This window comes from Emydura macquarii, unplaced genomic scaffold (assembly GCF_026122565.2).
Source record: "Emydura macquarii macquarii isolate MOO-44397 ecotype Brisbane River unplaced genomic scaffold, CSIRO-AGI_Emac_v2 contig_320, whole genome shotgun sequence".
In the NCBI taxonomy this organism is placed as follows: domain Eukaryota; kingdom Metazoa; phylum Chordata; order Testudines; family Chelidae; genus Emydura; species Emydura macquarii.
In genome coordinates this window covers 15026324-15051893 of record NW_027130457.1, presented here as the reverse complement: position 1 = coordinate 15051893, position 25570 = coordinate 15026324, and the positions used below count along the sequence as shown (strand labels likewise).

Sequence of the window (25570 nt, the reverse complement as noted above, 5' to 3'; positions counted from 1 at the left end):
TGTAATAGACCCCTAGCCTATGACTGAGTTACTGAAGTCCTCAAATAATGATTTAAGGATTTCAAGGTACAGAGAATCCACCAGCAAGTGTCCCAGGCCCCATGCTGCAGAGAAAGGCAAAAAAAACCCCAGTGCCTCTGCCAATTTGCTCTGGGAGAAAATTCCTTCCCGACCCAAAATGTGATGATCAGCTAAATCCTGAGCATGTGGGCAAGACTCACCATCCAGACACCCAGAAAGAATTCTTTGTAGTAATTCAGAACCCACCGCATCTAACATTGCTTCACAGGCCATTGGGCATGTTTACCACTAGTAGTCAAAGATCAGTTTATTGCAAATTAGACTGTCCCATCATACCACCCCCTCTATATGCTTTATCAAGCTCAGTCTTGAAGCCAGCTAGGTTTTTTTTTTGTCCCCACTGTTCCCCTTGGAAGGTTAAAACAATGTATGTTCACCACCAGGGATTTTATAAAATTATTCTTGTTGTTGGTGCCGCTTTCTTCACTTATGCTGCAGCCCCACTGTTCTTTCTGGTCATGGCTGCTGCCCCATCGGAGACAGTCCCACACACAGTCCTAGTTAAGGCTGTCATCCACTGTGAATTTATTGAGGATCTTGAATATTTCCTCGGCAGTTGTTTGGATGCGGATTTCTTTGCAAAGTAAAAATTCTTCAAATACTGTTGCTGCCTTGACAAATCTCATATAACACGGAAGCTACACTATGTTGACTATGTTTGTGGATTCATCACATTCCAGTGCAAATATTGACTCTTCTTCATTTATTCTATCAGCTGGTCCTGGATTATTTCTGCAAGATCATCAGTGCCTCAGTAGATAGTATTTATTGACATAAGAATGGTTTTCAACACCATGGCTACTTGTTCCCAAATCCAAATTCTGCACGTCTGTTGCTGCTGATAGTAGAAAGGGGTCTCATCAATTGGTGTGTGCTTGTTTGCATTTTGCCATTTTCATGGCCACAATATAAAATTCTTCTAAGTTCTTTTGAGGAACAGTTGCTTCTTTAGACATGACTTTTTCAGTTTTTAATACCCTTGTTTCCAAAAAGAGAAGTCACAACTCTTGCTTACAAATTCCAGATACTGGATTTCTGAGTGTCTGTGTGGTTTGCCTGGCCTCCAGTTTTCATTTACTAACACTTAAAAACAAATGACACTGTGGCTGTGGACTTTCCACAGTAATCTTGAGCCATGAAAATCCAAACATAATGTAACTGTTACTGCATAGTCTCCTTTTCTACCTTTCTGTTTAACTTCATTAAAATCATCATCTTCAGTTGACCATTTGCTCTCTGTAGACTTAGCACTTGGCAAAGTGTGTTCCGTTCTAAATATGACACCTCTGTCTCTCCCTCACACCATCTTCCCCTATCTGCTAGTGCTGCTGCTTCTGGCACTGGGAGCCTCTCCTTGCCCTCTGCCCCTGCAGGAGGTTTTCAGCCAAGAGATTTCCTGCTGGATGCTTTCCCTAGCAGGAAGTCTTTCTTCTGATGACCACTTGTAGGAACTGAATGCTCAGAAAATGCAGACACATAGGTAAGATGCAGGTGATTTTTAAGCTTCATTAATAGTCTCTTAATTAGAAAAAACAAAAACAGGCATATTGATTAATTTTTTTCCCAAAAACCATCCATGGCTCCCTCATGAAACCTTCAGGAGCTATGGCTCACAGTTGGGTCACACTGGTCTATGACAGTGCTAAAATATTTTACAGTTGTCACCTGCTCAATGTCCTACCTGAACAGGTTAATTCTAAACTGGCTATAATCTAGAGCTGGAGGCTACTTGATGGTAATATCCAGGGACTTAGCTCAAGCTTAAGGATGCCCCAGATAAACCTATTTAGTTGCAATGATTCAGCTTTCATAAAAGTTTTCAAGTCTTCCTGCAGCCCTTCAGATACCAGTGGGTCACTGTCTCCAGTGGCTCCAGCTCCACTCCCATTCTGTGTAGCTGATTTCCTCCCCCTCCAGCCCCCAACACACACACTTGGCCCTGGTCTGTGCTTACCTGGAGATTCAGTGGCAGTCGACAGTAGTTTCCCAAGCTACTCTGCGTAGCTTGCGTAACTCTCATCAACTGCTGGGCTTCCCTTCTGTGTGCTGTCTCCACTGCACTGCACTGACAGGAACCATGTTCCCGTCGATTCAGCGCTACGCCACTTGAGGGGGTGGATTTACTGCGTCGACTTCCTGATCGATTGAGCAGGTCTACACTGACCGCTCAATCGATCCAGAAAGATTGATCCAAAAAGATCAAAGTTGCCCCCGTCAGCATAGACATACCCTCAGCCAGGATTCCTCAGTGGGGGGCTCTGTGATTCCCTTTCTGGGAAATGGGCCTACTTCCTGTCTCATTCCAACCTCTTTGGGTGTTACAGGAGATAATAAAGTGGCTGTTTTTTTCCTTAGGGAGATATCCATGTCAATAGCCTCCAAAACTCTATTATTTCAGTCTCCCTGGTAATATTCCAACTTTCTCACAGGTATCCCTTCTTTGGAGCCAAGGACCAGCAAAAGGGGACATTGCTTACAGCCAGGTCTTCAAAGAGCAAAACACTGTAAATCAGGCTATCCTATTACCTTGAAAACTGCTCTTGAACCCCCTCTAGACATAGTCTCCCCTCAAAGATCATCTAAAGGAAAGGGGAAATCTCTGGCACTTGGAATGAGACACCTCAGACTGTCAATTAAGTTTCCTAGAATCCATTACAAAAAGGGGATAAGGGGGTATAACGTTGAAGGCTCTTGTGTTTTTAGAAAATACAAAATGAAAGAAAAACGTCCTTATGAAATTGAAGAACTCTGTAACTCTTCATCTGTTTATGAGGACATGATTAAGGAAGAGTGGGAACTGCCTGGGAAAACAAAATGCATTCATATGAAAATTGAGAAATTGTCTGTGCACCAACAAGACTTAAGGACATCACTGCCTTGTTAAAGATTGAGACTGCTTTCAGTCATACTATTAGATGGGAGGGTTCCTGCCAGAGGAACCCATGGAGAACAGGATCATCACTCAGACAGAACTTGAATGCAGCAGCCTCAAACATGAGTGGCTAAAACTTCTTATTTTCCGTGTTAATCTGATTGGGAGAACACTGAAACAAAAAAAAATGCATCTATTTTATAGTATATTTACCTAGCAGCTTCTTTCAGGATCTATGTTTTACCAGACTCAAAGATTTCCTATACATTTCAAAGCTTCAACATATTGTCTGATGAAGTGGAATCTGTGATGCCATCTGTGGAAATTAAACTCATAAGCTAGCATCTGACGACATGCTTCAGATATTATCTAAAGCAGTCACTGAGGCCATGGACAAGGAAGAAGTCCTTCACATCTGCCATTCAAAAAAAATTGAGATTATCTTATTTCAGTAAGGGCAGGAAATCATCCAACTCTTAAAACATTGGAAGTTTGGAAGTTCTTTAAACCTGTAACCAATTGTAAACTTAGCAATTTAGTTTTAATCAGCACAACAGTCTGGATATTTATAAAACGTTTTCTACTTATAGATTCAAATAGGGATTGGCACATCCTTCAGATAAATACAGGTCCTTCCTTCTATTCTCTTTTAGCTGAGCTGACTAAATTAATTTGTGCCTCAGTATTGTGCACTGCCTCAGTATTAAGAAGTAAATCTAATTTTCAGGTAAAGAAGGTGATAATTATCTCAGTAATTGGATTTCTTTCTGTGTAGGCTCATGGTTTCATTATTCTTTGTTCCCTCTCATTTTTTTCTTAACCTAATTTTATTATTTTGATTTATGATTTGATATCTGAAGCTTGATTTTCATGGAAGGAGCACAAAAAGCTTGTTTTCAAAATTAATTGTAACAAGGTGCTGATTAAATTTTTTTGGATTTTCTTCTGAGACAACTTGGGGGGTCTGTAATACAATGACTATGGACTAATACCTTTCAAAAAGAAATTCAATTACTGAGCTTACTGCCATATTTCAGAAACCCTAGGGGTTCATAAATCTTGTTAAATGAAGATTTCCACCTAAAACAACAGAAGCATTTATTTTAAAGTAAAAGTTAAATGAAACTGAATTGATTCTCAATCTGAGCATGACTGTAGTTTTAATGAATTTATTTCATTTAATGTATTTTATTTTTATCTTTGAAAGAGAATATGGTTACCATAGAACAGTGTTTCTCAATCTGATAGACTAGCACCTCTGTGAAGGGCGTAGGACAAAGGAGAACACTGGGGACATTACCCTGGTCATGATCCATGATATGATCATACTAAACTACCAGAATCATACAAATATCAAGTATGGATATGGCTTCTGATTTTTGGTTTTAACCAATAAACACCAATAAAATACCCCTGATATATATAGATACATATATAAAATGTGAACTCTCTATTTGTCCAATAAACACTGGAAAAGCACCAGAAATGGTTTATTGTATCTATGAATGTACAGGCTTGTCTCATGGCAGTAATGTATGTTATGGAACTATGATTTCTAAGGTACACTAATGTGTTGGTGTTAATTTGTCTGTGTAGATTGTGCTGGTGCACAAGGGAATGTTACAAAGAGATTACTTGTTACAGTATACACTACCGTAATGAGTAATGTATATAACATTCATTATTCATATAATGAGAGAGCCCTGAACACCCCGATTTTGCTCTTCATATGGAAGCTTTTCCATACCCCTAATCATTTTAGTAGCCCTTTTCTGTACCTTTTCCAATTCCAATACATCTTTTTTGAGATGGGGCAACCAGATCTACATGCAGTATTCAAGATGTGAGCGTACCATGGACTTATAAAGAGGCAATATGATATTTTCTGTCTTAATATCTATCTACACCTTTCCTAATGATTCCCAACATTCTGTTAGCTTTTTTGACTGCCGCTGCACATGGAGTGGATGTTTTTAGAGAACTATCCACAATGACGCCAAGATCTTATTCTTGAGTAGTAACAGCTAATTTAGATCCCATCATTTTCTATTTATAGCTGGGATTATGTTTTCTAATGTGCATTACTTTGCATTTATGAACACTGAATTTGTCTGATCATTTGATTACAATAAAAAAGCTCAAAGTTTTCTCTACAAATGTCATTGCTTTCTCATAACCTGGCAGAATTTGAAGCCAGATATAAACATGATAATTTCAAGGAAAACATGCTCGATTTGCATTCTTCAGAGAATCTCAATATTTATTTGTTAAGCTTACAAAAATTTTCTCTGTAGGCATCCATCCTATGCTCTGAATACCTATCCCATAAATTAAAATACACAACAGGATAGACTGTAGAAGACAACTAATACGCACACACAATACACTAGACATTACATACACTACCCATTGTTTCACAGATGAAATGCTGTAGGAATGTGTAGGTGGGTTTGTGTGCCCCGAAGATCTAACCCCCGTGCTTTCACTTCCTGCAGGCAGCAGCACAGAGGAAGCACTTCTGGGGCATGTGCAGTGCAAAGACAGGCTGCTGAGTGTCTGTTCACTGACTCTTGCCACTTCCTCCATGCTTAACTCAACAATAGTAATAGCTAGAAGTGATCTAATGTCTACATACTAGGAACTTACATAGAACTTGATACAAACACTAAGTAATTTCCACAACATGCCTGCTGCTGCCAGATCCCATTTTCACTTCCTCTGGGCAGCAGATAGCAGCATGGGGAGTGGGATCTGGGGGGCAGCAGCAGCAGCATGGAGGAAGCAGCCGGAGCCAGCAAATGGATAATCAGTCACCTGAGAGTGCTCACAGTCCTGCCCTGAGAGAGAGAGGGAAGTCAGCTGGGGCTGCAGGAGGGAAGGGGCGGGACTGGGACAGCAATAGCAAGAGGGCTGGGAAAGCTGAGCCAGGGGCTCGGGCTGGAAAGGGAAGGGAGGAGCAGGAAGAAGAGGAGGGGTAATAGTGGATCCTCAAAAAAGACAAAATGCAACCGGTGGATCACCTTAGTAGGAAGTTTGGAAATCACTGCCCTCCTTCAGCCTTCAGCCCATCCCTTCTCATGAAGCACAAGAAAAAAGGTGAGCTTTTCAGCATCCCTAGAAGCTAGCAAATTAGACAATGGCAGATCAAGGTCAGGAATGCATTCCAATGTTAAGGAAACTTCATGGCGAACACCCTGCCAGCAGGCTCTCTCTCATTTGATCAAGTGGGCTCCAACTGAAGTGCCTGTGCTGATTTCAGTTGTGAGATGTATGACATGGAGGGAGAGGTGACCTTTCGGATGACTAGGTCCCAAACCATTTAGAACTTGATTGATCAGAACTGACTCCCTGAATTCCACCCAGAAGCTTATTGGAAGCCAATGTGGGTTCCAGTTCCTAGAACAGAGAATAAACCAAGAAGCCCCAATCCAAGTTCCAGTTTCATTTTGACACTGGGTAATTAATTCCATATTTCCATCTGGGTCAGTTTTGATGGAGACTTGGATCTGATTGTCTTCAACATACTGAATGCTTTTACAGCCCGTGCATCCTTATTAAGCCTTCTAGCAAACTCATATTACATTAAACAGGAGATATGACCATATATACTCTGTGGCACTCCTTGGGAGAAAATATTCTGGACAAAAGATCAATTGCAATTAACTTTTGTTAAGATAAGAATGGAGTCACTTAAGTGAAGCTTCACCCACTTGTGGCTATCATGTGCAAACAATTTAACAAAAGCAGTGGTCTGAAAGACTGCTAACAGATATAACATGATCAGAACAAACACATTGTCTTTATCCATTTCTAGAAGGACAGCATCAGTTAACACAACCTCACAGTTTCTAGTCCACATCCACAACTAAGTTGACTTGGATGTAAGAAAATCAAAGGATGCTCAGAGCCTTCAGATTTGCACTGGTAGTCTTCTCAGTGACCTTCACCTAGAATGAGAGTTGCATTCTGGTCAATAGATAGCCACACTGTCAATATCAGAAGTTTCTTTCTTGAGCCTTGGCCTCACAACAGCTTCTTAAAGAGCTCTTGGCATCCTACTCTCCTTTCCAGAAATACTGAATATTTCAATAATGGATCCCATGCCTCTCGACAGGCAGGCCTTCACCAGCCAACAAGTTTATGCAAGCAATGGCCAGCAATAGCCTACACCAAGCATTACTGATTATCAAATATTGGGCAAAGTGGCTCAATCACTGTTACTCGTATTCCATCCCACCTTAAGGAACAAGGACTTCTGACTGTGTGCACAGTGATTTAAAAACTTGGGTTTTACAGTTATCATAGTACCTTGTTAATTGGGTTGAGAGATTAAAACAAAGTTTCTTGATGTCATATTCCAGACAGTGTACTATACCTTATTGGTATTTTAATGCAGTGGTTTACTATGGTATTTATAATTATTTCCTTTAATATAGTCCCACCTGTAATCTTCAATTTCTTATTTTTAATAGAATATTAAATCCTTAATGGGGGTAGAAAAGACCAAAGGATTTTGTCAGATCGTTGTATCTCCCAGTTTTAGAGATGGAATGTCCCATTTGATTCAGTCTGCTGGTCTGGGAGGGATGACGCATAATACAGTCCTGATGGCATGGCCACAATCATGGAAACAGACGGATAATCCTTTCTCATGGAAAAATTTTGTTGGTATGTATTCCTTTGATTTGATTTTATGCCATTTTAATGAAAATATATAATGATAATGTATATTTAAATGCTATTTTGTAACTTTACCTGGAAAAACAAATGTAAGGGATTATATGTAGTTCGACTCTAAAACTAAGAGTTTCAAAATAATAGGTTAATGTTAGTTTCATTGAGGTCATTGAAAACTGGTAGGTGCTCAGCACTTTTGAAAATCAACACACTTCATTTAGATGTCAAAAAATGGACTTCAAAGCCTAACATGAGGGTCCTTTTATGACAGTTTTGACCTAAATAATTGTAAAATTGCCCCCTTCTTCTTGAAGAAATTTACTTCCTGTGTGTATTCAAATTATTATCTGCTTAATTTTGGGACAAAAAAAATTTATCATCCTTTATTCCTTTTAGTCTGCTCAGCAAATATCAATAAGAGGGTGAAGCATATGGATTCTGTTCTTTCTTGTGCATTATCAGTTGAATTGATTATTAAATTCTAGAGCTGGCCAAAACAAATTTTTTTCAGCAAACAAAATTTATTTTCTTCATTGGAGCATTTCTAAGCAAAACAACACTTTGATTTAAACTAAAAAAACTGTAATTTTCATTTTGATTCAAGTTTCAAAATATATTTAAAAAAAAACATTGTTTTCCCTTTCCTTTCCTTTTTTTTTTTTTTTTTTTGCCACTGAATGAATAATGTCTAGGATTTTTTGGTTTTGCTTTTTCCTCTTCTCTTCTTCTCTCATTTTGCAGCTCTGTAACTTTTCAAATTGGAGAAGTTTTGAGAAGTTAGAGTAGAAAGAGAGGGAAAAAAAGTGTCAAATAGGGCAGGGGCAACATGGACATTATTTATTTTATTGCACCAAGTGACAAAAGGGGAAATAATTTTTTAAAAGAGCAGGAGATATTAAAATATGACATTTCAAAAAATTTTAATGTCTCAAAAATTCAAATGAAACCAAATTTTCAATTTGAAACAAAATAAAAAATAATAATTTAATTTCGTTCTGAAATTTCCACTCTAAAATTTTTGGTCAATAACATTTTTCCACCAAAAATGAGACCTGCCACCAAGGACCTGCTCACGCTCATGCGCTCTGTTTCTGTCTCTGGAATTCCACCCAGTGAGATGGCTAATATTGACCAAACCCACATGACACCCAGAAGGAAATCACATTCATAAGCGACCAAATCTGTGTTCCCTGAGGACCTGTGAGAGTGATGATTCTTCAGCTGGGCCACAACTCCACCCTGACAGGACACTTGGGACAATATAAAACCCAACATTTAATGTCCCCATCCTTCTAGTCGCCCTGTATGTGCTCTGCAATAGAGACCATTGTTGCTTCCTGCCAAGGGTGTGCCCACACCAAGATTCCATGCCAGAAATCCTACAGTCTCCTCCAACCTCTGGACATCTCATCTGAAGCTTGGGAGGTCATTTCCCTGGACTTTGTGGTGGAACTACTGGAATCCAATGGTTTCACAACCATCTGGCAGTAGTGGATTGCTTTTCCAAAAGGGACCACTTTATTCCTTGCGCGGGTTTGCCCTCCACAAGAGAAAGTATCCTGCTCCAGATAAATGTTAGTCTGTGTTCATGGTCTCCTGGATCATGTCAGCTCCCACTGGGGGCCTCAGTTTACTACCTACTTTTGGCATAAGGCCCTGGGTATGTTAGGGGTCCACACACACCTCTGTCCGCCATTCTCAGTTGAATGGACAACTGGAAAGAATCAACCAGATCCTAAAGCAATATTTACTATATTACAACTGTCACCTTTAAGACGACTAGGCTTCACTGTTATCATACACTAAGTTCTTGTACAATAATGAACACTACACATCCACAGACCACAGCCCCTTCTTTGTCATATGTGCATACCACCCCCAGTTTCACCTGCAAATACACACATCTTCCTCCAAACCATTGGCCTCAAACTTCTAATCCCCTACACTAAAAATGCATTTCCCCATACAGCCCAGTCACTTCCCCCCCCCCCACCCAAGTACAAGTCAGGAGGAGTACATTGTCCACAAAGTCCTCAATTCTGAGATAAGTGGAACAAAATATGGTACCTAATTGACTGACTGGGAAGGTTTTGGCCTGGAGGAATGTATTTGGGAACCAGCTGAAAACATTCACACTCCTGCCCTAATTTGGACCTTCCATAAGAGCCACCCTGAGAAACCTGGACCCATGTCTCCCAGAGGGTGCCCCTACAGGAGTGGCTAAAGTAATGACCAGTGGGTTGTGAAGACCAAAACTATAATGGGATTCTAAAAAAGAATTACATAAGTTCATGAAGGAGGGGTCCATCAATAGTTTTTAGCCAAGATGGCCAGAGATGAAACCCCATGCTGGGAGTGGACCACTCGAAGATTACCAGTTCTGTTCATTCCCTGTGAAGATCATGGCATTGGCCAGTGTTCTGGGCTGTATATCTTGTGCCTCCTGCTCCCTCAGCTTGATTCCCTGGCATCCTGACCCAGGGTGGACTCCTTGTATCTGATTTGTGGTTCTGATCTCCTATCTATCTCCTGCCTCTAACCCTCTGGTATCCTGACCCACCCTGACTCTGGTTCCCAGTTCGTGTTCTGATCTCAGGTTTGTCTCTTGCTTCTCTTCTCCCGATATCCTGACCCAGCTGACTCCCAATTCCTGTTTCATGAGTGTGGACTCTGGCTCTGATCACTAGGTCTGGCTTCCCATGACTCAGCTTTGACACTAATATTCCCATCCTTTAATTCTCTAATGATTGAATCCTGTATCAATTTTTCCATTATTTTCCCTGGGATTGATACCACATTATAATAAGCCTATAATTATCTGGGTCAAGCCACCTGCCCTTTTTGAATATTTGCACAACATTAGCAGTTCTCTGGAATTTCCTTGGTATTCCAAGACTTACTAAAAATTAACAGAAGCAGGACAGAGGTCTCCTCAACGAACTCTTTTAGGACTGTTCAATGCATGCAATCCGGGCTTGCAGATTTAAAAATGTTTATCCCTAGTAGAAGTTGTTTAATACTCTCCTAAATTATTAATTCATCATCCTCCTGTCATATGAATACATCATCCTGGTTTTTCCAAATATAGAACAGATATTTATTGAACAATTATGCCTTTTCTACATCATTATTAACATTTTTACCATTTCCCTTTCATGATGAGCTTTATACCACTGTCCCGATTTTAGTTTCTGACATACTTAAAAACTTCACAGCATCCGTGGGCCAGCTAGTCATGTATTTTTCCCCTGGTATCTGTAGTTTTGTCTTCGAGTAGTGTCCCTGTGGATGCTCCACTACAGGTGTTAGTGCGTTCTTGATCAGAGATTTCACCAGCTGTGCCTGTCCAGGTCGTGCATGCGCTGTCCCTGTCTCGCGGCGGCTTTGGTGCCCTTTTCAGCACGCATGACGCGGACCCCTCAGTTCCTTCTTAACCATCTGCGGTCCAAGACGGAGCTCCCAGCAGTTCTTCATAGCCCTCTAGAAATCTTTAATAAGTCTTTTCTTTCTATTTTCCTAAATTACTCAGTTTACCTGTAGTTTAGTATACCTTACCTTAATCCTTCACCCACCCCCCCAAAAAGATTTCCCTCTGACTTACCCTTTAGTTATAGATAGCATTATGCCAGGTTTCCCCGGCTTCAAATGCTGCACTTCGTGCAAGGATGCTATGCCCACTTCAGATGGACACTCTCAGTGCATGAGATGCCTGGGTGAAGGACACGTTGCCCAGAAATGTGTCCATTGTACAAACCTCAAAGCCAGAGCCAGGCGCGACAGGGACCTCCACCTAAAACTATCCTCATGGAGCGGTTGCTTAGACCTGCCTCAGACCCTCCACAAGAAAATATCAGAAAAAGGCATTCTACTCCATCTATAACGGAGCATGCCAAGAGAAGGAGGTCTTCTGAAAAAGACAGAGTTCAGTACCAAAGAGGCTGTAGGTTCCTCTGGTACTATGACCTCATCGACAAGAAGAGACTCTCATCACTCCTCTAAGGAGCTGAGAGAGAAAAACAAACAGCCCCGTACCAAGACAGCACTACCTAAAGCAACGGTACACGCAACGGCTATAACCACCTTGACAGTGGCACCGACTCGGACCTCGGTACCGAGAAGTGGCATGGTGCCGTCTAAGGAAACGGGCTCCACAGTGGCGCTCTCAGACCTCAGCACCAACAAGCTGGACGGCACTGACACATTCCGATACCTTTACATCGACACCAAAAACCCCCACAGCATCGATACAGCCTGGACAATAGATGGCCCTGATCGTACCAACGGCATCACCAGGGCTGACAAGCACATCCATACCAGGAAACGATATGGAGCACACCTCAGCACATTCACTTACAATGGAACCCATCACTCCCGCTCCGCAAAAACATGCTCTAAAGACCAAACATCATGATAATGAGAAGGAATCTCTAGCATCATCCCCATCATCACCTCTCTACGGCACCAACATGTCTCCAGTGCACTTTACCCAAGAGCAGCCCATGTCTCCCATCCCCTTTTCCAATGACAAAGAGGATGTGGCCGAACACCCCACCTTCTCTCCTCGCCTATCATCACCCAGAGCCCACCCATCTAGACATCGGGGATATCATAGACGACCACCATATCCATGGTTTCCCCCTCCTTGGGTTGACCCACAATATCATATGCACTGGCCTGCCTGGGACACCTGATCTACTTACTCGCCACCACATAGTAGACCCTCAACTTCATACACTTATAGAGACAGGTCACCTATTAGACCTACTCAGAAAGGACCCGAACTAACTGACCCTGCCAATGAACAGGAAGTAACTGTAGAGCAAGAAAGGCTGCCTACCACACATAACTCGTCCTCCTCACCTGATGAGACCGTAGTTCTCCTACCCCCTACGACTGCAGATTGTTTTAAACAGTTCCAGAAACTGTTTAAGAGGGTGGCTGACAGTTTAGACATCCCTCTCCAGGAAGTGGCAGCATTGCAACATAAACTGCTTAAGATATTGCAGACCTCAATTTCCACTAAATTTGCCCTTCCTATGGATGATCCCCTTATTGAGCCAGCAAATAATATATGGCAGACCCCCGCCACCATCCCCCCACTTGTAAAAGGGCTAATAAAAAGTATTATATCCCAGCCAAACATTCAGAGTTCCTCTCCACCCTTCCAGCCCCTAATTCCCTGATTATGGAAGCGGCCAAACAGAGGAATAAACAGCAGCATCGTAAGTCGACCCCACATGACAAAGATGATAAAAGGCTGGATTTAATGGGAAGAAAAGTATACACGTCGTCCACTCTCCAGTTGAGGGTAGCAAACTATGCTGCCTTGCTTTCAAATTATGTCTACGAAAAATATTAAAAACTATCTGAATTTATTGACTTTCTCCTGGATAACAAAGCCCAGCGATTTCATTCCTTGATCAAAGAAGGCCAATTGGTCTGAAGAACAGGCCTGCAGGCTTCCCTTGACGTGGCTGACACTGCGGCTTGAACTATAGCAACTGCGGTCGTAATGCATAGGGCGTCATGGCTTCACTCTGCAGCCCTGCTTAAACAACTGCAGGCAACCATCAAGGATCTTCCTTTTGATAAAGTGAAGCTCTTTGCAGAGAAAACGAATGAAGTCATGCACACTATGAAGGACTCCAGAGCTACACTACGCACCCTTGGAATTTATACACCTGCAACAACAAGAAGACCATTCAGGTATCAACCCTATAATTCCAGATACCAACATTGTTCGTATCGTCTGTTCTGCGAGTAGTCACGCTCCCGTCAAAGGCGACAATGACGTCAACAAAATAATCAGCAGCCATCAGCATCCCAGGCTGCCCCTCCAAAGCAGCAGTTTTGAGGTCTTGGATGAGAATCTGTATGACCTCCCCCACCTTCAACAGCCAGACTCCATCTTGTTCAGCCATCGCCTACGCCCGTTTTACCAACGCTGGTTGAACATAACATCAGACAAATGGGTACTAGAAATCATATGATCTGGATATACCATCCCCTTTATCTCCATACCCCCAACCCTACCTCCTTTCCTGTCCCTCTTCAGGGATCCATCTCACTAACAACTTTTACAACAGGAGGCCGAGCATTTACTCCAGATAGGTGCCATAGAGCATGTTCCCTCCCAACACAGAGGAAAAGGATTTTATTCCCATTATTTCCTTACCCAAAAGATAACTGGAGTTTGGAGATCCATTTTAGACCTTAGAAAATTGAACAAGTTCATAAAGATACAAACATTCAGGATGGTCACTCTGGCTACAATATTGCCAGTGCTGAAACAGGGGGACTGGTTTGCAGCCCTCAACCTTCAGGATGCATATTTTCACATTACTATTCATCCAGCCTACAGAAAATTCCTAAGATTAACATTCCTCAACAATCACTATCAATACACAGTGCTACCCTTTGGCCTTTGCACTACTCCAAGAGTTTTTTCCAAAGTCCTTGCTGTAGTAGCAGAATATCTTTGCAGACTAGGTGTCACCATATTCCCTTATCTTGACGATTGTTTAATAAGGGCACATGGAAGCTGTTTATGCAGTTCACACTATTAGGTGAGTATTTCACACACTAGGCCTTATGATAAATGACAAAAAATCCACCCTGGAACCTGAGCAGCAACTAGAGTTTATAGGGGCGCACCTGAATTCCATTAGCGCCAGGGCGTTCCTACCAAACAACAGATTTCAGACTACTGCAAATCTGGAATCTAGAATACAAAGCAGCCCAATGCTGGATGTTTGTACATGCCTTCAAATGTTGGGTCATATGGCAGCCACTACGTTTGTATGGCAAAATGCACGACAGCACATGAGGCTACTTCATATGTGGCTTGTGACAGTGTACAAACCACACAGACACTCTTTATACAAAACAGTATCAATCCCAAAAAACATCACACAATCATTGAAATGGTGGACACAGCCCAACAACCTTCTAGCAGGAATTCCATTCATAACAGAAACATCCTCAATCATAATGAGAGTTCTGTAGCATTTTAAAGACTAACAAATTTAATTTCTGCAGGCATAAGCTTTAGTGGGCTGCAACCCACTTCGTCAGATGCAAGAAACAGAAATCAGATAGGGGGTATATATATACATCCAAGGGTAAGGAACAACAATGGGTAGGGTAGGTGTTAGTAAAGTCCATTCAGTTACCATTGTTACCCCCTGGTAAGGGTAAGCCTCCCCCTGTGAAAGGGTAGTATCTTTTAAATCTATGGAGAAAACAGAAATTTTATTTCATACCAGATTGGTGCTGGACCGGGTTAAAAACGCCTCCGCTACTAGTTTCGACGCCCCGGCTAGTAGTGTTAAATTGATAAGGGGTATTATTCATAGAGCCGGACCGATGCTATCTCCTTATGCTATAGATAGAGTAAAAGATGGAATAGCTGGTTTTATGGATGATTTTAATCTCCAAGTTGGAGAGAAGAGTGTTGTTCGGGAGGAACAAGAGGATTTTAGCGAGAGCCAAGTTTTAGATTTTAATCTTTTACCGATGGCTTTTACGAATGTTTTATATAGTGACCTTAAGATAATCGATTCTAAATCTAGCTTTTATGACAAATATTTAGATTCTTTTGATGATCCATATTTAATAGAATTTAATAATCTTAATAATAATAATAATAATAATAATACCAATTTTAATAATTTACAACATGATTTTATGGAAAATAGAAGAAATATTTTAGGAGATAATTTTAATACAAATTTTGTGAATACAGCTAGTTTTAAAGAGAGTAGTTCATTTAAAGAGGGAATATTTTATTTAGAATATCCCGTAGATTGTTTTAATTGTCCTATATGTTCACAAATTTTAGCTAGTTTCGGTAAATGGGCGAAGCATATAAATAATGTACATAAAAGCACTTCAATAAGAGTTATTTGCAAAAAATGTGGTAAACATTCGCAGTTCCATAACATAGCTTGCCACTACCCCAAGTGCAGGCCCAAGGAGGTGGATAACTCAGAGAAGAAGTATGCCTGCATGGTCTGTGGGTCTGCCTTCTACACTTGCTCGGGGCGGAGTCAACACATCAGACATAGGCATCCCGCGGTGAGGAATGAGGAAAGAAAGGAAGCTAGAGTGGTTGGGAAAACAATTCGCTCTCGGGTATGGACAGAAGAGGAAATTGAATTATTGATTCAGCTTGAAATAAAATATGCAGGGACTAGAAATATTAATAAGTGTATAGAAAGTGAATTAAAAACAAAAACAAATAAGCAAATATCAGATAAGAGGAGGGACCTGGCCAAGAATAAGGTTAAAAAGGATGAAGATTCTATGGTTTTATGGGAAGAGGGCAGGATGGGAGATATTTTAGAAGATATTCCTCCACGTGAGAAAATTAAACCCTTAAAAGATAAAATTTTAATTGATAGGATTTTAACAGGAGTTAGGTGTAATGGGGCTCGTATTTTAGAGAAATTGGATTTTATTGAACAGCAATTAAATGCTTCTGCCACTGTAGCAGAAGGTTGGGGATTATTTGAGGAATTATGTAAATTATTGATGAACTCTCCTCATGAAGATGTAGAGAATTTGGAAAATAATAAAGAAAATAATATACAGAATGATAATGGGAAACAAGGAAGAAAAGTGGGTAAGCCTCCTGATAAATATAATAGAAATAGAAAATATGCTGGGAGAAAAGCTAAATTTAGATTCTATCAAACCCTCTTTGAAAAAGATAAGAAAAGGTTGGCTAGGATCATTATGGGAGAACCTGATAAAGTGATGTGTAAGATAGCAGTTAAGGAGATTGAAACCTATTATAAAGAAATTTTGGGTAGAGAAGGACATGGGAATACCAGAGGATGGCCAAAAGTAAAAGAAGTGGTAGATAATGAAATTTTAAATTGGCCTTTATCAATTGATGAAATTAGAGAAGCCTTAAGAGAGATTGATAATAGTAGTGCTCCTGGACCAGATGGAATTAAGGTTAAGGATTTATGGGATATTTATAATTTAGACAGTAGGATTTTAGTAAGGATTTTTAATATTTGGTTTTTAAATAGACAGATTCCAGAGTGTTTTAAAGGCAATCGTACGATCCTGATTCCTAAAGTCAAGGATCCACAAGAGTTGAAGAAAATATCATCTTGGAGGCCATTGACTATTGGTTCGATTTGGATTAGGTTGTATACAAAAATTTTAGCTAAAAGATTATCAAGTGCTGTTAAATTATGCACCAGACAAAAAGGTTTTATCGCAGCCTCTGGCTGCGAGGAAAATATATCGATTTTAGAAAAGTTAATTAAAGGGGCCAAGAAAAATAAAGACGAAATAGCTGTTGTTTTTATTGATCTTGCTAAGGCATTTGATTCGGTTGGCCATGGTCACATTTTAAAGGGGTTAAAGAGATTTGGGATATCAGAGAGTTTTATTGATATTGTAAAGGATTTGTATACAGATTGCTACACTGAAATTAGTGTTGGTGAGGATAAGACAGAACCTATTTTAATTAAGAGTGGAGTTAAGCAAGGTGATCCGCTCTCCCCTATTTTATTTAATATAGCCATGGACCCTCTTTTATATAAATTGGAAGATGAAGGAGATGGTTTTATAGTGCAGGGTAGAAAGATAACTTCATTGGCCTTTGCCGACGATATCGCTATATTAAGTAGGTCCTATAAGGGGATGGTTAAGAATTTAAAAATTCTTAATCAGTTTTGTAAAAATTCAAGTTTAAAAGTAAATGTTAAAAAGACAAAGGGCTTTCATATTTTCCCACGCATGGGAACATATGTTATCAACCCAAAAGATAAATGGGGATTAGGTGATGAATTAATTGATTATATTCAACCTGGTGAGTCTAAAAGATATCTAGGTGCAAGAATAGATCCATGGGTGGGAGTGGCTAATAATTCCCCTAAGGAAAAATTAGTTGATTGGTGTGAAAGTTTATGTAAGGCTCCATTAAAACCTGCGCAGAAATTGATAATTTTAAAAGTTTACATTTTAATGAGTTTTTTATGAATTACTTTTAATCGAGCCGCCACTTTATATGTTAAATGAATTAGATGTTTTAGTTAGGAACACTCTTAAAAAGATTTTACATCTCCCCCAGTGTACAACTGACGGGCTATTCTATGCTAGAACTAGAGATGGGGGTTTAGCAGTTACAAAATTTAGTACCCAAATTCCAAACATGTTAATTCATAAATGGAGGAGACATGTTGTCTCCAAAGATAATTGGATAGATTTCTCGTTTTTATATGCTGGGGAAAATTTAGTGGAGAAAATTTTAATATATAGTGCTAAAACAGCTAATCCTAAAACGTGGAGAGATGAAGAGTTTTTAGAATGGAGTAATTTAAGATGTCAGGGAATTGGTATTAAATATTTTAAAAATGATTGTATTAGTAATTCGTTTTTAAAATATCCTTGCTTGGCCAGGTCCTTCTCTCTGATTGCGGCATTGCAAATGACAGCGAATGTTTTTCCCACCAGGGAAGCTCTAGCAAGAGGACGGAAGATGGAGGAAGGGTTATGTAGATGGTGTGGTAAGGTCAAAGAGACAATTCCTCATATCTCTGGTCAGTGGATAAAAACAAAAGAAGCAAGAATTAAAAGACATAATAGAATAGTTAAAGCACTAATTGATAAAGTAGGAAATAAAGGATGTAAAATTTGGATTGAACCTTACCTTCATAATAAAGAAGGGAAGTTGAGAAAACCTGACCTCATTATTGAAAAGGAAGGAGTGGTAGCCATTGTGGATGTCACAGTTAGATGGGAAGACAACGCTGACAGTGTGGAGGCAGCCCACAGTGAGAAGGAGGCATACTACTCTGAGTTGGAGGAGGAGGTGCTGCAGCTCACTGGTGGGAAGATCATCCACTTCCTTGGATTTGTGGTTGGGGCGAGAGGTAAATGGAGTGAAAGAAATGATGAAATTTTTAAAATTTTAGGTATTGATAAATTTAAAAGTTTTAAAGAAAGTGTGTGCAGACTTGCTATGTATGCTACGACGGATATGTTGGCTCTTTTTAGCGATAAACGGTGAACCTGAACATTCATTTCGTGTATCCTGTGGATTTTAGATATATTTTAGATATAGATATATTTATTCTCCATATTTTAAATTTTATCAATGGGCTTTAGTTTTTATACTATTGACCTGTTGGCTATGTTTAACTGTTCTTTCATGTAATTTAATTTAATTAATTGAATAATAAATATTACTTATAGGTTAGATCTTGATTTTAGATTATCTTAGCTACTGAATACTAGATTGGACGGCGGACTGGCCGCATAGTAACCAGGAAAGGGCAGGTATTTACGCCTGTACAATAGATGAGGCCTATTCACAACCATTGATTAGAAGGTGAGAATGTGTGAACAGTGGCAATTTCTTCTTGTAATGAGATAACCATTCCAAGTCTCTATTCATACCCAGTTTGATTGTGTCAAGTTTGCATATGAGTTCCAGCTCTGCAGTTTCTCACTGAAGTCTATTTTTGAAGTCTTTTTGTAGAAGTGTAGCAACTTTCAAGTCAGCTACAGAGTGCCCTGGGAGATTGAACTGCTCTCTGACTGGTTTATGGATGTTACCATTTTTTATGTCTGATTTGTGTCCATTTATTCTTTTGCGTAGTGACAGTCCAGTTTGACCAATGTACATGGCAGAGGGGCATTGCTGGCACATGATTACATGTATTACATTAGTAGATGTGCAGGTGAATGAGCTCCTTATGGTATGGCTGATGTGGTTAGGACCTGTGATGGTGTCACTAGAGTCGATGTTCGGGCAGAGCAGACATTGGGGTTTGTTGCAGGGATTTCCTGGTTTAGTGTTCTTGTTGTATGGTGTACAGTTGCTGGTGAGTATTTGCTTCAGGTTGGGGGGCTCTCTGTAAGCAAGGATAAGTCTGCCTCCCATGGCTTGAGCGAGTGAGGGATCATCTGCTAGGATAGGTTGTAGATCCTTAATGATGTGTTGGACAGATTTTAGCTGGAGGTTTAGGTGATGGCCAGTGGTGTTCTGTTGTTTTCTTTGCTGGGTCTATCCTGTAGTAGGTGACTTCTGGTTACCCGTCTGGCTCTGTCAATTTGTTTCTTCACCATATGCCATCTGCACCTGGAGAATTTACATCTCACAGCATGGTTCCTAACTGATTCGGACAAGCTGAACTACAATGTTTGGAACAAGTAAGGGATGTTTTACTGAATGGTAGAAAACCTGCCACAAGAAAAACTTACCTCCAGAAATGGTGTAGATTCTCCTCATGGTGTCAACGAAAGCAGGTCAGCGCATTAACAGCATCAATCCCCACAATACTTGAATATCTCCTGGAAATAAAAAAATCTAGATTAGCGATTAGCTCAATTAAAGTACACCTAGCAGCTATCAATTATCTCATTGACGATACCACGATTTTCATGCATCCAATCGTCAAATGCTTTCTGACCAGTATACAAAATGTGTACCTAGACATACGTCCTCCCATAATACCATGGGACCTCAATTTGGTCCTCCATGTGATTATCAAGCCACCCTTCAAGCCTTTAGTGACTTTTCACTACTACACATGTCCATGAAGGTGGCATTTCTAGTCGCTATCACAACGTCATGCCGTGTGAGTAAACTCGGAGCACTCATGACCCACCCACCTTATATAATATTTCACAAAGATAAGATGATGCTACAACCTCATCCAAAATTTCTCCCCAGCTTAACATCAGCATTCCACCTTAACCAATACATCCATTTACCTACCTTCTTTCCGAAACCACACTCCGCTCCAGTGTACAGGGTGCGGCCTTCCACATGCTCGACATCAGACGAGACATTGCGTTCTACCTAGAAAGAACGAAACCTTTCAGGAAATCTCGTAAACTCTTCATGTCAGTTACGGAACATTCCAAGGGTAACGTCATATCCATCCAAAGACTTTCAAATTGGATTTCTACCTCCATCCACACATACTACACACATTCAGGTGTGACGCCACCCCAAAGCATCAGGACACACTCAACCAGATCAGTTGTTTCTTGCATAACGTGCCAATTACCAAAATATGCAAGGCAGCAACCTGGGCCTCGGCCCACACTTTCATAAAACACTATGCCATCGACCAAGCATTGAGAAATGATGCAGTAATCGGATTATCAGTACTCTCTTCTATTCAGCCTAAAAACTCCGAAGCTCCCTCCACCAACTGAGGGCACTGCTCGAAATCATCGGGAAAGGAGCGCCCAAAGGGATACTGCTTGAAGAAGAAGAGAAAGTTACTCACCCTGTGCAGTAACGGAGGTTCTTCGAGATGTGTGTCCCTGTGGGTATCCACTACCCACCCACCTTCCCCTCTACTTCAGAGTCAAACATACAGCCGTACAGTGGAGAAGGAACAGAGGGGTCCACATTGCACGTGCTGAAAAGGGTGCAATATAGCCTTTACACAAATTCAGTATTTTTTTATTGAAGGAAACACTATGGCCTGGTCTACACTACAGAATTAGGTAGACATAAGTCACTTTGAATCAGCCTATTTGTGATGGATCTACAATGAAATATGTCCTCCTCTGATATAAGCACTCCATTATGGCAATGCAATAAAACTACCTCACTGAATGGTGTTGGGTCATGGTTGACTTACTGAGGTCAATGCTGTGCAAGTGTAGACACTGTGTGACCTGCCATTGACCTAATGCTAACAGTTTTCCAGCAGCTATCTCACAGTGCTTTGCCCATCTCCCTGGGGTCACAGAGACTAGAAGCCACTCCCAAGTATTTTTGAAATGCCTTTTCCTGATTGCCCATTTCAGCAAGTATACCTAGCGGTTCTTCCTCGTTGTATGCAACTGACCATGTCATATCCACACACCAGACCCACTCCTGCCTGGAGACAGGAGGTATTGGCTGTCCTGGGCCTGTGGGGAGAAGAGGCTATGCAAGCACAGCTATGGACCAGCTGTTGAAACATGGACATCTGTGAACAGATTTCATGGGGGATGTAGGCAAAAGGGTATGACAGGGATCAGCAACAGTGCTGCATGAAAACAAAGGTACTGCACCAGGTGTACCACAAGGCCAAGGAAGCCAACAATCAATCTGGTGCTGAGATGCAGACCTGCTGCTTTTACAATGAACTGCATGCCATACTTGGTGGAGACCCCAATGGCTTTCCACAGGCCACTGTGGATACTTTCAGAGGACTACAAGACAGACATCCCTGCCATGAACATTGAGGAGGAGCAGAGGGGAGACATGGCGAGGGGCTCCAGCTATTCCGTCAGCCAGAACTGTTTGAGACTCTGCCACAGTCTCGCCAGTCCCACCAACAGAGCATGGATACACCCAGTGAAGGGGCAGTGACCTTGGGGAAGCGTGTGCATACTTCTTCCCTTACTGTGCTTAACTGTAAAGATGGCACCTGGCCTGTCCCCAAGACACACATATCAACGTTTCATTGTTCTACTCCTATAAAAGAGGTAGCGGTACAACAAACAGAGGTAGAGTTGGCATGTGCTTTTCATTTCCCTTTTGGGTTAGGAGAGTGTAGGGAGAGGCTGGCACCAAGTGGAGCAGTTTGTTTATATACACAGAGATGTCCACTGTATCCTCCTGAGAGGTCTCTATGAAATGTTCATGGAGATATTCTGGAATCTATTCCCAACGGTTTCTAGGGATGGCTGTCTTATTTCTTCCTCTGTGGTAGAACACTTTTCCATGTCATTCTGTAATGGGTTCAGCTGGCGCCATTATAGTAAACAGGCTAGTGACATACAGGCCCAGGTGGCTTCAGGACATCAGTAACTGCTGTGCTCTCTGTGCTTTGTTACCCTCAGGAGTCAGATATCCGCTAAAATCCCCACCACCTTTGGAAAGTATTTCCAGTATTTAGTGCCATTACTCTATATTCACACCCATGGAACATGGACCAAAATTTTATTGTTTCGAGCAACTACAATTCTTTCTCTCTCCCTCTTCCCCCCGCAATATCCCTCAGAGGGCCACACTCACCATGGCTGAGGCTGGAGAGCCATGCTCTGCAGAGGCTTTCCAAGGCTGAAGTGTCAATAAGCATGTCTTATTAAATGTTTTTATGGGAGTAAGGGAAGAAAATTTTGAAAATCATCTTTCCCTTTCTTTTATGAATGTAAATCCAATGACACATCTCTGTTTTTATCAGCAAATTGTGGAGTGGTGGCTTTGAGGTGTACCCTCTCCAGATCTGCACAACTGGAGAGGGCACACCTCAATGACCCTGATGAGGAGGAAAAAGAAGAGAGCTAGGGAAAATATGTTCTGTGAGATCCTGCAAGCCAGTGCTGCCTAGGACCATGAACAAAGGGCCCGAAGGGCCAACATGGCATGGCATGGAGAAGGAAAGAGTGGACAGGAGAAAGGCCCGGGAACCCCAGCAGGACAAGAAGAAAGATATGCACCTGGACATTATGAATCTTCTTATGCAGAATAAGGTTGATCTACAGGCCCAAAAATCCCAAAGTTGCCACCCTTTGAAGTCCTTTGAAAACTCCATGGGAGCAGCTCCTTACACCCCCAACATACCACATGGTGTCACAGGCCACATCCTTACCCCTACCACTCCTTGTCAGGGAACAGCAAGGAAAACACTTCACATACACTGACCTGTGAGAAACATGATTAGTGTATGAATAGTTATAATGGACTACACTTGTGCACTAAAATGGACAGAAATGTTTGCTGCCTTTCCAATTTCAAAGTCCCAGTCTGTTAATTTTATGTTTAAAATTTGTATTGCATTGCCAGTTGTTTTTGCACATTGTTTTACTTGCACTGTTTTTGCCACTCAATAAATTTCAGTTTATGGAGAATAAAATTATCTTTATTAGTTTACGACTCATATTGTAGAATGCATTCCAGTACTCAAAGTACCAAGTACTGGTAAAGCACCACAGAACTCCTAGGTTCAAGAAAACACACAGTCCAATATTTATAAATGTAGAACAAATGCAGCATAATTCATAGCTGCAGTAGAACATCTAGTCATATTTATAAATGTACAGCAATCATAATTCTTAACAGCACTCAAAGCTCCTGGCCCAGAGACCACTGCAACACAGAACAATGGCTGTTAGGTGCTCTTTCAAAACTTTCTTCAACTGCACTGTTCCATGTTGAACTCTTGTAACAGCCCTTGTGTCTCACTGTACAAAGTCCAGCAGACAGTTGCTCCATCTCTGCTCTCCATCCAGGCATCAGCTTTTCCCCTCTTTGCCTCACAGATATTATGCAGAATACAACAAGGAGTTATAACCACTGGGATATTTTTTTCATTGAGATCCTCTTATGAGCAAATGCCTCCAGTGTCTCTTCAGTCTACTAAAGGCACATTCAACAGTCATTCTGTACCTGCTGAGGTGATAGTTGAATCTTTCCTTGGTACTGTTGAGGTAGCCAGTGTACAGCTTCATGAGCCAGAGAAACAAGGGATAGACTGGGTCGCCCAGAATCACTATTCTCATTGCCATATAGTCAATGGTAACCTGCCAGTTGTGAAAGAATGTCTGTGCTTGCAGCTTTCTGAACAGTCCTGTGTTTTTAAAGATGCAAGCATCATGCACCTTCCCTGTCCAGTCCACAGTGATATTGGTGAAGTGTCCCTGGTGATCCACCAATGCTTGCATATCCATAGAAAAATAGTCCTTTCTGTTGATATAGTCTGTGCCAAGGTGGTGCCAAAATAGAGATGTGTGTGCCATCTATCACCCCACCACAATTTGGGAACCCCATTTGCTGCAAATGCATGCACTGTGTCCTGCATATTGTCAGAGTCACAGTCCTGTGTAGTAGGAGATGATTAATGGCCTGCATGACAACAACTACCATTGTAGATTTTCTGTCTCCAGGATGGTTGCCGAATGTAATAGTAATTTAGCATTGCAAGCTTCCAGAGTGCAATCACCACTCACTTCTCCATTGTCGATGCAACTCTCATTTTGGTGTCCCTGTTCTGCAGGGCTGGGGTGGGCTTAGCATATAGTTCCAAGATTATGGCCTTTCGCATCTGTAGCCACTGCTTGTCATCCCAGACATGAATTATGATGCAAACCCATCAGTCAGTGCTCATTTCTCTGTTAGCAGTGGCTACATGACTCCACCAAGAATCCTGAATTGTTGTTTATGTCCCTGAGCAAACTGTCCTTAAAGAAAGTATCATATTCCCCATTCTTGCAGTACTTTTTGAGGGTCTGCAGTTACAGGAGAATCATGCTTCCTGTACGTGCAGTGTTAGTGAGAATAGTGCAGAGTTCTGTGGGACTTGATGCATCTGTCAAAGATGGCAGACATCAAAAGTGCTGAGTAGGTTTGTGGGAAATTTTTTCAAAGCACAAAAGTTATGGGATGGAAAAAGTTGCATGCTGGGAACTTGACTCCTAGGTCCCAGAGATCCTTGGCAAGTCATTTCTGCCCACAACACATGCAAAAATTTCCCAAAAGTCATTATGCCAGATGGCATGTGGTACATTGGGATACCTACCTGTGATGAACTGCACTGTGCATTGACACAAGCACTCCTGGTGAGTACATGCAGTGCCAACACAAGAAGCCAAGTATGCAAAAGTGATATACAAACTTTGATGGCTGAATGTTGATGTAGCTTTTATCAACGACAATTTGTAGTGTAGACATGGCCTTTAGCTATACGCATTTATTTAAGCAGTTATATAGATTAACACACATTTATTCAGATTATTATGTTTTATATCTTTTTATGATGTTAGAAAATGGTAAATGACATATTTCTTATTACTAGATGATGATTACATTTTTAGTCATGATTTGTGTCAAGCTGCATTTGGATGGAAATTCAAATTCCATTTAAAATAAACAAAAACAGCATTTAAAATTTTTTTATTAGTTAACTAGAACTATCTGAAGTGTGTTGAATACAAAAGAAAATAAAATAAGTTTGTCAAAACATGCTT

At 40.9% G+C, this 25570-nt stretch overlaps 1 protein-coding gene across 3 annotated transcripts in view; it reads left to right on the top strand.

Moving 5' to 3' along the window:
* The window catches only part of LOC137140967 (solute carrier family 12 member 7), a 246385-nt gene that overhangs the window by 185077 nt on the left and 35738 nt on the right, over positions 1 to 25570 (top strand). For all 3 annotated transcript variants that reach the window (XM_067529728.1, XM_067529736.1, XM_067529746.1), the window contains one exon: positions 7426 to 7621. In XM_067529728.1, coding sequence (XP_067385829.1) covers positions 7426 to 7621 — 196 coding nt within the window. The remainder of the gene's footprint in view (positions 1 to 7425; positions 7622 to 25570) is intronic.